The 13238-nt window shown below is 42.7% G+C and overlaps 1 protein-coding gene across 2 annotated transcripts in view; it reads left to right on the forward strand.

Annotated features, from left to right (window-relative positions):
- Positions 1 to 12703, forward strand: part of GINS3 (GINS complex subunit 3) — a 119815-nt gene extending 107112 nt beyond the window's left edge. Inside the window, exons 1-3 of one of the 2 annotated variants that reach the window (XM_074198965.1) lie at positions 5120 to 5499; positions 9754 to 9987; positions 11511 to 12703. In XM_074198965.1, the coding sequence (XP_074055066.1) occupies positions 5305 to 5499; positions 9754 to 9987; positions 11511 to 11741 (660 nt within the window). In that variant the 5' untranslated portion in view covers positions 5120 to 5304 and the 3' untranslated portion in view covers positions 11742 to 12703. Of the gene's footprint in view, positions 1 to 5119; positions 5500 to 9753; positions 9988 to 11510 lie in introns of those variants that run through there. The other variant, XM_074198956.1, reaches the window with a different exon arrangement.
- Positions 12704 to 13238: the final 535 nt, after the last annotated feature.

The following is a 13238-nucleotide window of genomic DNA, read 5'->3' on the forward strand; positions in this document are numbered from 1 at the left end:
TTCCCATTTCCTCCCTCACCTCCCAATGTCCTAGCAAAAGAACTAAACAAACAAATGGGTCCTTTGTTGTCAAAGAAGACCAAAATGCTATCACTAAAAATAGGCATAGAGATAATAAATGGATGAGTTAATGAGAGAGAAAAGAACAAGCCCAGGACAGAGCCTTGGGGAACATCCATAGAGGGCAGAACACTGATGAAAATCAGGTAAAGAAGACTGAAAAGGATCAATGGATAGGCAAGAGAAGTATTACCAGCTAACTCCATCAAATTCAGAGAGGAAAGAATGGTTAGGAGGAAGGAGCTGTCAATAATATTAAATGCTACAAAGATGTCAAGACAGTTGTTGGTTTAATTGGTAACTTAAAGAGAGCAATTTCAATTGAGTAACGAGGTTAGAAGTCAGTTAAAAGGGGTTGAAAAGTGAGTAGGAGGGAGAGGAAAGAAAAGCAACGTGTGTAGGAAGCTTTTTCTAGGAGTAATAATAACTGACAGTTATATAAAACTTTGAATTTTGCAAAGCTCACTTTATACATATTATACCAATTGAGTCTCATAAAAGCCCTATGAGGTAAGTATTCGAGTATTTTCCCCCCTATTTAACAGATGAAGAAACTGAAGCTCAGAGTTACCCACAGTATATTAGTAAGTGGGACAGGCAGGAGCTGAACCTAGGTCTTCTGGACTCCAAATCTAGCATCCTTTTCATTATTCCATCCTACCCCTGGTTTATCTATACCACAAAACGACTTACTCATCTCTGACCCTTAGTAAGAATCCCTTACAAAGTGACCTGGTAAGTCACTTAACCTGTCTCAGTCTCACTTTCCTTATCTATTAAATGGAAAAAGTAATAGTACCCATTTCATGAGGGTTTTGTGAGATGAATGAAATAATGCGCAAAGTACTTTGCACATCAAATAAGGATTAGTAATTCTTGTTATTTTATTGGTGTATTTAGTACCCCAAGAGCTCACTACCAATTTAGCCATTTCTAAAATTCACTCATTGATTCTTTCATGTGCTGATTAAGTCTGACCTGTTATCATTTTTTATATACTATAAGCTGGTGACATAAAAGACATATTGGAGAAAAAAAAATCCTAACAGTATAGCTAGTTGATAAGAGGATAACTCTGCTCTATAATTTCAAAAATAAGAGAATAATTCTCACTCCCACAAATATAGCCCACTGAACTTTAATAAAAGAGAGTTATTTTTTCCTTTAATTCTATTTAAAAGCAAATAGCCTGTGTGTTAACTTATTATCATATATTACTGTAGTTTCAACTATCTGGAGTGGTCTTCCAGAAGTCTAGTGGAAGGAAGAAGGGTGAAGTGGTGGATATTGGTCAGAAGCTTATTCTGCAGGAATCATGGTGCAGGATTCTGGTCTTTGTTTATGCCTTGACTTCACATTCTTCCCTTCCCACTCTCTCTGCCCTATAGTTTACTAGCCCAATTCCACACTAGGAACTTTCACCCTCTCCTTCTGACAAAGGCCTTCGCCAAACCTGTCCTGCCTTCCCTCCAGCATCCTCCACTCCCACTCATTTACTGCTGACCAGAACTGGGGACAGTTCTCTGGTGTTCACTGGATTCATTCCAAATTTATACTCCTCAATTGGAGCCAGGTAATCCTTTTATTCCTCCTTAATGCCTCATCTGGCTCCCCAGAGAAACTATTTCAAATCTCTCAAGCCTTGCTCACCTCCTATTCCCATTGTCTCAGCTGAGGTCCTCACTTCATTACTAAGCAAATCTGGATCAGATCCTTGAACTCCCTTTCTTTTCATTTCTTTTTGTTAATACAATTTTGTTTTATTTCCGTTTTCAAATTCTTTCCTTCTTCCCAACTTTCCATTAAAGCAAGAAATATAACAAAGCTTCTCTTTATCTCAAATTGCCTAGACCTCATAACCATTCTTTTGCTTTCCTTCAAAAAGAAGCAGCCCTTTTCCATGCCAACAACCTTTCTCCACACATTTTGATTTATAACCCCTACCACTTTATCCAATATCCCCTCATTCTCTTCTCTTCCCTTCTCTTTTCCTCTCTCTACCGTCTCTGTCTCTTTCCATCTCTTCACTCTCTACCTTTCCTCAGTCTATATTTTTCTATCTCCTGATCTTCTGGTTCCTTCACTACCTTCAAACATGCCCAAGTTCCGTTCATTTAAAAAACAATCCTTTTCGGTGTGACCAAGAAACCTCCTTGAACTTCTCAAGAGGTAGTGAGGGAGCCTGGCTGAGAACTCAGGGAGACTGGTTCCCAATATGTTTAATAAATTCAGAGCCTTCTGTCAGACCTTGCATGATAGACAGGCATCTTCTTCCCTCTCCCTCACTTATCCCCTTGGAGATTCCTTCATTAAAAGAAATATTAATATAGTAACAATACTGTCTTCTGTTGACATGGTCCACCAGCAAACACATTGCTATCCAAAAATAAATTTGCTCTTCCCAAAACCCCACAAAGCAGGAGGGGAAGGATAGAGGGGTGGGACTCCCAGCCTAACACATCCTCTCTCCCTTCCACCAGCTAGCCTTGGCTAACTAACACCCCAGGACTTTAGTTGTGTAAATGGCATATATTATCAGATAATTTTATCCATTGATTCTTTTACTCTTTTCTTTTAAAAAAATGTTTATCAGGGTGGCTAGGTGGCGCAGTGGATAGAGCACCAGCCCTGGAGTCAGGAGTACCTGAGTTCAAATCCAACCTCAGACACTTAATTATTACCTAGCTGTGTCATCTTGGGAGAGCCACTTAACCCCATTGCCTTGCAAAAACCTAAAAAAAAAAAGTTTATCAAATTGTATTGCTGCCTGGTAAGGAAGGTACTAGAAGAAATTCTGATGATGTAAAAAGCAAAAGATGCCAATAAAATTGTCATTGTTTTTCCTAATGTGAGACCTGGATTACATGATTTTGTAAAATGCTCTCTAGCTGATATAATACTTAACCCCAGTTTCCCCATTAAATGGGGTTAACTTGTCCATAGTTGATTAATATAATAAATATTACAGCTTCTTTTAATATGCAAAGGAATGTAGCCTGGAAGTAGGCTTTTTTGATTGGTCCCAAAGGTTAGAGCTAAGAAGCAATGGCTGGAAGGTACAAAGATGGATAACAAGGAAGCCTCCCTAACCATGAAAACCATCTCAAAGTGAGATGGAAGCTCTTCCTTCAGGCTTTAGGATGGGCTGACCACTCATTAGGAATGTTTCAGAAAGGATTCCCATTCAAGTAGGTAGGTATTTGTGCTGACCTCATTGCTGTATGCCTGTGAAACCTGGATAGTCGACCAATGCCATGCCAAGAGACTGAATTGCTTCCTTTTGAATTGTCTTAGGAAGATTCTGAAGATCACCTGGCAGGAGAAGACACCAGACACTGAGGTCCTTTCCCCAGCTAAACTGCCTAGCATTCAAACTCTTCTAAAAGAGATCTGATAGACTGATCATGTTGTCTGAATGCCAAAAATATACTTGTCTAAAAGACTATTTTCTATGGAGAACTCACATAGGGCAAGTCTTGCTTGGTGGTCAGAAAAGATGATACAAGGATATTCTCAAAAACTCTCAGGAATTCTGGGATTCATTATGCAACCTGGGAGACACTGGCACAGGACCAGTCAGTATGGTGTACCCTCAGCAGAGAAGGCATTGTGTTCTATGAGCAAAGTAGAATTGAAGTAGCTAAATAAACTCCCATCTTAGTTATGTTGTAAAAGAAAACACAAAACAAAAACAAAAAAGAAAAGAAAAAAACCAAAAAAAGAAAAAGATGCTTTGATCTGTATTCAGATTTTATCAGTTCTTTCTCCAGAGGTAGATAGCATTTTTCATCATAAATCCTTTCCTCCTGAGAAATCCCATTTGATAGACATGATCATGGTATTGCTAAGGATTGTCTGTCATTCACAGCTGATCCTCCAACAATATTGCGTCACTGCAGACCTTGGTTCTAGTCACTGTGTTGTTGCATCTATTCATGCCAAGCCCAGGTTTTTCTGAAATCAGTCTACTTGTCATTTCTTATAGCATAATAGGTTCTATTACGTTATATATATTGCAATTTGTTCAGCCATTCCTCAATTGATGGGCAGTCCTTCCCTTTTCAGTTGTTTGCCATCACAAAAAAAAACTGCTATAAACATTTGGTACATGTATATATTATTTTTCAAAAATTGCTGGGTCAAAGGTTGCATGTAGTTTTATAAACTTTTAGGCAGAGTTCTAAAAATTCCTCTCTAGCACGACTGCATCAGTTCACAACTTCAAAATTAGTGTATTAGGGTCCCAGTTTCCCCACTTCCCTTCCAACATTTGCCATTTTCTTTTTCTGTCCTATTAGCCAAGCCGATAAGTCTGGGGCTGTACCTCAAGAGTCGTTTTAATTTGCATTTCTCTCATCAATAATGATTAGTATGACTATAACTAATTTAGATTTATCATATCCTTTGATTGTCAACCAGGGACGGCTTAGATTCTTATATATTTATAGTATATATTATATTATATAATTCATTTATTATCTGTGATATAAATTATTTATATTAATATACATCATATTCTATATATTTGAGAAGTGAGGCCTTTATCAGAGACTAGATGTAAAATTTCCCCCCCCTCAGTTTTCTGCTTCCCTTCTCATCTGGGCTGCGTTGATGTTACTTACGCAAGGCCTTTTTAATTAACGTCATCAGAATCATCCCTTCTACTGCGTCCTAAGCCAACGTTGCCTAATCTGCCCCTTTATGTCTAAACCAAGAGCCCATGTGGCCCCCATCTCGGCGGATGGTGCGAGATGCTGCTCCAGACCCCGTTTCTGCCAGCCTGTCCTCCAATTTTCCCAGCAGTTTTTGCCAGATGGTGAGCTGCGCCCCCAGAGCTCGGCTCCTTGGCTTTGATAAGTTATTGATGGTTACTGATAGGCTGTTAGGGCCGTCGGCGCTATTCTCTTCCACCGAGCTGGGCGTTTCTTAGCCACGCGCAGCTGGTAACTAACAAACATCCGGGCTCCGCATCTTGTACCAAACATCCGGGCCGCACCCCCCACATCCGGCGGCCGCCTCTCGCGACGCTGAGGCCCGCCCGCGCGCGCTCTCTGCCGGAACGACTCTGCACGTGACCAGGCAGAGGAGCGATTGCTCCGGCCTGGCGCACTCGAGGGCCGGCGGAGGCGGGCGGATTGCTCCTGCCTGGCCCGCCCCTGGGGCCGGGGGAGCGCGCGAGCGGGAAGTGCGAGGGGCGTCCGGCTCGCCGGGCCTGGGCTGGGCCGACTCGGGGCCGCCGCCGCCATGTCCGAGGCCTACTTCCCGGTGGAGTCGGGGGCGCTGGGGCCCGAGGAGAACTTCCTGTCCCTCGACGACATCCTGATGTCCCACGAGAAGCTGCCGGCGCGCGCCGAGACGCTCCTGCCCCGGCTGGGGGCGCTGTTTTTGGACCGCGGCGGCGGCGGCGAAGAAAGAGACGGCGAGTTCGGCATCCCTGAGGTAACGCCCCCGCCCGGCCGGGACTACAATTCCCAGCAGGTGGAGCGGCGCCGTGGGGGGCAGCGTCCGGGCATTTTCACTGCACTGACTCCTGGGAATTGTAGTCGCGGCTGGAGGGAGCGCGAAAAGGAGCTTCGCGCACGCGCGCCACGGTCACCTCGCGCCGCCCCGGGTCTCCTGTCCCCGCTTCCGGAGTGGGGGGGAAGGGGGTCCCCCACAATAAACTTAGTTTGGGCTGCTTTTTGTTGGCGGCCGTTTTCCCCGGGCCCCTCCGTGACCCCCTTTGCGGTGTTTGGGGCAGAGATGCTGAGGCGGCTCGCCTTCTCCGGCTCATTTTACAGATGAGGACACTGAGGCAGGCGGGGTGAAGCGCCATGTCCAGGGTCACGCAGCCGGCCAGTGTAGGAGCTCCAGGGAACGTGCTCCTTAAAAATGAGTTTTTTCGGGGCAGCTAGGGAATTCACCGGCCCCGGAGTCAGGAGGACCCGAGTTCAAATGCGGCCTCAGACCTTGGGCAAGCCACTTAACCCCATTCCCTTAAATACATTTTAAAAAAAATGAATTTTTCCTCCTCCCAGGGCTCTGTTCACCTAAAGCTTTACCGGGGCCCCCAGCTGGGGTCCCGGGACCCCATCCATCGGCAGTTACTGCCCCCTTCCCTTGGAACGTAGGCTTGGGGGAAGCGGCGCAGACCCCCGGCCCAGGACCGTCACTGTTCGGTGTTAGAGATTGGAGCAGGCCCGGAGGAGGGGTACCCTCTCTGGGAGACTTGGCAGGCCCCTGCAAACACTGCCAGAAGCATAACTTTGAGGACATCTAGGGATCGAGCCTCGAAGGACCCGAAGAGGAGGATGCCAAGCAAATGTGAAGCCTCACAGACCTGACTGCCCCAAACGGCATCGCTGTTGTATCTCCGTAGAGAATAGGTTTTTTTTCCAGTTGGGAGCATCCTTGACACATTATGTGAAGGGGAGAGACGGGATTGTTCCCGGGATGTTCTGCGGCAGACCCGTCTTGGTGACGGATCACACAGTTGGCTGAAAACTACCAAAAATGCAAGACTCCATTTACTGCATTTGATTTACCTTCAAGGCCCAAAAGTTGGTGGGAAAAAATGAGAGTCTTTGGTAGACTGTCCAGTGCTTCTCTGAGGGGCATCTTTGATCATCAAGTTAGAAGAGGGATTCCCTCCACCCTGGGAGGTCCTCCCAAAGCTCAGCCCAGCCTCCACAAGGAACTTGTTAATGAAAGCGAAGTCTGCTAGGCGTAGTGCAAAAGCAGCTCACACCGCCACGAGAAGATGCAGAAAGTGTGGATAGAGGGTGACCGCCAAAGGAAGACCAAGTGCATGGACAATGACTATCATATTCAGTAAGATGAAGGTTCCAGGTTGTCAGTCCGCTTAGCTTAGACAGACACAGGGTCTTTAGGACCCACTTTAGTCTGATTAAAGCTCAAAACTGAATTCAGACTTGTAGGGTCCTCTCCAAATGTAGAGTGGAGAGACAGCCTCCTAGCTAAAAAATTAAGAGGAAGAAAGTTGGCTTGTGTCTCAGAAACTGTACTGGGCTCTTAATGACCCCAAGCTAATAATATGGTATGACCGGATCTCAGAAGAATTAAAATTGTAACTCACCATGGGGAGCTGGTGATGGGACAGGTAGGTGGGGGCACCACCTCTAATGAATTATATTTTAAAAAGTAAAGTAAAGGACATCATCAAAGATATTTTAAATATATTTATTTAAAAAAAAAACAGGGAAAGACAGAGACTAATTAGAGCCACCCAAACTAATAATGTAACACCTACTCTGTGCCAGGCCCCAGCATGGAAGACATAGAGGCAAACAGATAAAACGTACCTTTCAAGGAACTTACTTCGCATTAGGGGAGTACACATAAGCACATGCATAGTAACTACAAAATATGAAATAGTTATACATAAGTTGATGATGATGATGATGATGATGTTTGTTCTTCGTTCTTGAAGAAGACTGTGACATCAAGATGGTGATGCCATGACAAGTACATGAATTGGATTGGGGGGGGGGGGGGGCTGTGCTAAGTCACCCATCTCACTTTCTTCTCTGGAGCCATCTAGTTCCAGTGGCCAGATATGGATCAGGATGACAGGAGATGGCCCTGGATACTAGGTAATCAGGGTTACGTGACTTTCCAAGCTGGTAAGTGGCAAGTATCTGAGGCTGGATATGAACTCCTGTCCTCCCAAGGTCAGTGCTCTATCCACTGCACCACCTAGCTGCCTCTAGAAGTGAGTTGGTATTGGAGGGTCCAGTCAGTCAGGGAGATCAAGGAAGATCTGCAGAAGGGGTGCTTCTCTGTGGTCCTTTGAGGCTAATGTGAGGGCCAAGTTCATTCCAGGCATTCGAGATGATCTTTACAAAAGCCTGGAGCCCAGAAAAGCATCACTGACTATGAGGAGCAAAGAGAAGTCTATCTAGTCCATTTTCGTTGGAACCTGGACAGGGAAAGGGAGTAATATGTGAAATAAGAGAGGAAAGTTGTGATCAGGCTCAAGGAATTTTACAAGCCAATAAAAGGGGAGTATATTTTATCCTATAAACAATTGGGAGTTATTGTAGTTAATTGAGTAAGGAAGTAAAACAGCAAGATAGATGTGCCCAAGGAAAATTGCTTTAGTAGCTGTGTGAAAGAGCAGGAAGACATGTGAGGGAGGAAGACCATTACAATAGTGCAGACCAGAGTGGACAAGAGTCTGAGCTAAAGAAGCCAAGTGAGTGCAGAGAATGAGTCAAAGCAGTAAGATTTGCCAACTGATTAGATCCATAGTGTTAGAGAGTAACTGGTGAGGGCATCGGTAGAAGTAGGGAAGCTAGGAGAGGGGGGACAAGGAGATAAGAAACTCTGTTTAGGTCATTCCATAGATTGGAGCTCAGGAGGGAGACTCAAGCTGGCTCTGGGAGTCTTCTGCATGAGATGAGGAGGAGATTACTAAGGGAGAGAGTGTTTAAGGGAGCCCAGGGAAAAACCATGAGATGAACTTGCAGTTAGGAAGAATGATATAGCTGATTAGCCCCCAAAAGAAACAGAAGAGGCAGACAGAAGAATGTCACATCACAGAAGCCCAGAAAAGAGAAAATAGTCACCTGGGTCAGATCAGGCCAACAGAGCAAGGAGTAGAACTGGGAAAAGACCTTAGGCAACTTGGGAAAGCCCGATTTGAGTTGAATGATGAGGTTAGAAGGCAGATTGTAAAGGGTCAAGCCAATGAGAGGGAAAGAGGTGCTGGTACTTTTTTTTTTTAGGAGTTTGGCTGAGAGGTGAGATGTAGAATGATAAATAAGAGCATGATAGTGAAGACTTTTTGTTTATTTTTTAAAAAAAAAATAAGGAGACTTGAGTGTATTTGAAAGCCAGAGGGAAGGAACCAGTATCAGATTAATCTGAAGAGATTAAAGATTTCAAGAGACTGGGATGACTAAGGGAGCAGTTTGTTGAAAAACATGGGAGGGGATGTGATCAGTAAGACTACAAAAGACCTTCAACATTCCAAATAAAAGCCTACGCTGGAAGGTTCCCTTCTCCCACCTTTGTAGAATTTATGGAAGTGGATGAACAGGAATCACCCCTGGTTCAAAGGCTTAGATTTCATTGAGTATTATGGGAGAGAACATCAGTGAATTCAAAGATCCCTTAAAGTTTAAGGAACCAGTTGACAGATGGTGTGCATTGATACAATTATTTGATATAATATGTAAATGGTGCCGCATTGCTTAAGGAATAAATACAAATTAACTCTTCTGTACATTTTTTGAGTGGGTGGGAAGTTGTACAGTCAAAATGAAGGAAGAAAAATATCAATCCATGGAGCTTGTTATCAGTTTAAGGAATAAAGGGAGGGACAAATTGCTTGGCCAGGTTTTTAACATTTGCCCTATTTATTGAACACTAAAAAAGTTCTGGGAGAACATTTAAATTAGCTCCAAAGATTGACTTACTTGGTAGATTTGACTTAATGCTGAAACTTTCCTTTAAATTCAAGTTTTGTTTTTAGCTTATTTTGATGTATTCATCAACGTTCTTTCTCTGGTTTGTTCTCAAAATTATTTAGCCCCCACAGTTCCCTTTTCAGAAAAATGACTGCAAAATCCTCTGCTGTAACAGTTATTCAGTGTTAACAGTTGAACTTAAACTTTGTTCTCATTTATGTTATATGCATTTTGTATTTGATTTTTCTGTTTTCTGAGTCTTTGCCTCTGTTTTCTTATCTAGGGCTCCAAATTGGAACTCCCTCTGTGGCTGGCAAAAGGACTCTATGACAACAAAAGAAGGATACTTTCTGTGGAACTCCCCAAGATTTATAAAGAAGGGTGGAGGATAGTGTTTAGTGCTGATGCAAATGTGGTTGACCTCCATAGAATGGGCCCCCATTATTATGCTTTTGGCTCTCAACTCCTCCACTTCGACAATCTAGAGAATACTGATATATCTAACACTCTCTTACAGGCAAGTAACTGAGGTGAAGTCTCTTTTTTAAATTTTATTTATTTAAGGCAGTGGAGTTAAGTGACTTGCCCAAGGTCACCCAGCCCAGCCAAGCAATTAAGTGCCTGAGATCGGATTTTAACTCGGGTCCTCCTGACTCCAGGGCCAATGCTCTATCCACTGTGCCACCTAGCTGCTCCCTAGTCTTAAAGATTGGATTTCTGCTCATTCCTTTGCTTCAGAAGCATAAGAAGTTTATAAAAATAAACAACAAAAAAAGAATAATCAGGAAGGGGCAGCTAGGTGGCACAGTGGATAGAGCACCAGCCCTGAAGTCAGGAGGACCTGAATTCAAATCCGATCTCAGGCACTTAATAATTGCCTGGCTGTGTGACCTTGGGCAAGTCACTCAACCCCATTGTCTTGCAAAAACCAAAAAAAAAAAATCAAGAAGCAAGTAAGCTTATACTTAAAAACTGTGAAGTTAATTACTATTGCTCCCTGTTCCAAATTGGGCTATCCATTCTGGCTATACCCAGAAAACCTGACTTCCATTCTGCTGCTTTACTTGAAATGCAGGGACCCTCAAAAAGCTCCAGAACAGAAGGCAAGATGGCAGTAAATTCCAGGGTTTAGCAATAGAAACTTGGCCTGGCCCAGGACTTTCAAAGACAACACCTGTACTTCTTTTTTCCTTCTCCCATCAGCTATTTGCTGGACAAATTCAAATTCATAGCATCTAGTCTTGTGAGAAAGAATGATGTTTTGATAGATGTCATCTAGCAAATCAACCTGCTTGCTTGCTTTTTTTTTAATAAAGCATAGATCTATTTATTACATGCCCTTGTTCCTCACAGAGGAGCATGGGGTGGAGCTTGCTTGCTTCTTGAACTAAAGCAGCCCAAAGCTTTTATTCCCTTTTTTGACTCAGAACGAGCAGTTAGCTAGTCACACATTTCTTCCTGAGGATGGTGCTGACATCACCAAATAGATAGATGGATAAACAAAGATGTTTTGTCTGACAAGGTGTTACCATTTATAAATTAATGGTGCTATTTTTTTTATTGCTAATAGTAAACAAAAATGGCTTTGTTTGATTTTAATTCAGAAAACATTAGTGCATAGAAATTGGGAAGAGCAGTTTCAGTTAAGAATACTAGGGTCAGGAACCAAATGAAAAAGGTTCTTTCTCTACTACCTGAAGCTATGATCCCCCTAACAAGATAACAACCAAGGCAAGGTTGGATTCCAACACTGTGTCCTGCTCTCTAGCATAAAAGCAAAGTCCTAGCCTAGTTATATCTATTTCTAGTTGAAAATGTTATGTGTTGTCACTTCTCGGCCTTCTGGTTAAGAAGTGAAAATGTTATGTGTTGGTAATTCTTGGTCATTAGCACAGAAATCTCAGTGAAGATAGATCTGAGTTGGAGGCATTGTTCATTTTTCCTTTATTCCATTTTATGTGGTTTAACATTCAGTGAGAAGTGGAAGTGACTTTTTTCAGTATCTAGATCAGTGATGACTGTGGTTGTCTCCTCCCTTAGACATTTATTGGACGTTTCCGCCGAATCATGGACTCTTCTCAGAATGCCTACAACGAAGACACCTCCAGCCTGGTTGCCCGCCTGGATGAGCTGGAGAGGGGTTTGTTTCAAACAGGCCAGAAAGGGCTGAATGACTTCCAGTGCTGGGAGAAGGGTCAAGCTTCTCAGATCACAGCCTCTTGCCTGGTTCAGAATTACAAGAAGAGAAAATTCACTGACCTGGAAGGCTGAAGGCATGAAGGACACCATTACTACCAGGGACATTTTTGGCTGTGACTTGTGTCTCCAAGATGAATCTTAACTGACCCTGTACAGGGAAACAATCTTTTCCCATTTTATCAATTGTTTCTTGAAATGCATTTCAGGAGTGGGATTGTTCTGTTAGGAAAAGAGGGGTTGTAGAAGAGGATGGACCTCAGTGTGGTGCAGTGATGGACCTCTTTCAGCTGTATCTCAGCATAAATTTACGTGTCCCAAGAATGTACAATTGCCTTTTTGGATCCCTTAACCAAAAAAACCTTCTCTGGTAAGGATCCCTAATCTTTAAAACTACTTACCTAACAATCCAATTAGAATTCTAAGCACTTGTGCCTAAGGGTTTCAAATAATTTCAAGTGGCCAGGTCCTGAAGCTTCTGACAAATCACATTCACATTCACAAAAAGTCACCACAGTTGCCTGAAGGTAATTTTCTTCCACTCCTCATTGTATTTTTTTTTAAAAAAGGCAATACCACCAATATGCTTGACTTTTCTAGCTTGAAAAGATCTCTTATAGTTGGACTATGATTTCTATGATCATTAGTATGGAAACTGAAAAGACTAAAGGGAAAAGCTGAAAAATGAGATTTTTTTTTTCAAGTAACAATCTTATTTTGTGTGCTGCAAGGAGGGATTATTAAACTTGAATTCAGTTAAATGTAGGGATCCTAAACGGGAGATGCCTGTAACCACTTCCCAAGAGGGTTTTAGAGCACTCTCCAATTTATTCCATTCTCTTTCTAGAAAGATGTCACAGAGTTGTTTGAAATTAGCAAAATGGGCATTTAGTTAAAGGGCATTTACTAGTCTTTATTACATCTGGAAACTAGAACAAAGAGCCTTATTGAAGAAGATTAACACAACAAATGTTAAGTGAGGAGAGACCTTGTGTTTTTCTCCCTTCTCGAATTCCCCTCAATAAACAGCTTATTGTGATTTCCTGTCATCTCAGGTCTTTAACTAGAAGACAGGTTTTTTTTTCCAGCTACAGAGAGGCTCTCCTTGAAGAGACTGTTAGAAACAGCCCCCCAAACCCCACCTGAATCAGGAATACCCGACCCTGAGCACACTAGAGTGGTACCAGAGCTAACTGATCTTTGGCATCTAAAGGAGGAATGATCTCAGCCTTTACCAATTTGAAAGGAAAATTGAAGCATCCAGATTTGAAATTCTGTGCTAAGTTGCACTGCCAAAATTATTGTTATGAAAATGTTTTTGTCTTTTAGAAGCAAGTTGATCATTTTATTTTTTGATTTTAGGGCTGAGTAAATGATTCCCATTCCCTTCAATCAGTCTTGCCTCAAATCTATTTCCTCACCCAGAGCTGTTTACATTCAAGTTCCAGGCCCCCTTTCTGCCCTTGGTTTTCTATCTTGCTCCACTCAGAATGGGGCAAGTGTTCTGATTGTTGTAGTGAGGGGGTTAGGAGACTAAACAGCATATATATATATATATATATATATATATAT

This window comes from Macrotis lagotis, chromosome 1 (assembly GCF_037893015.1).
Source record: "Macrotis lagotis isolate mMagLag1 chromosome 1, bilby.v1.9.chrom.fasta, whole genome shotgun sequence".
Lineage (NCBI taxonomy): Eukaryota > Metazoa > Chordata > Mammalia > Peramelemorphia > Peramelidae > Macrotis > Macrotis lagotis.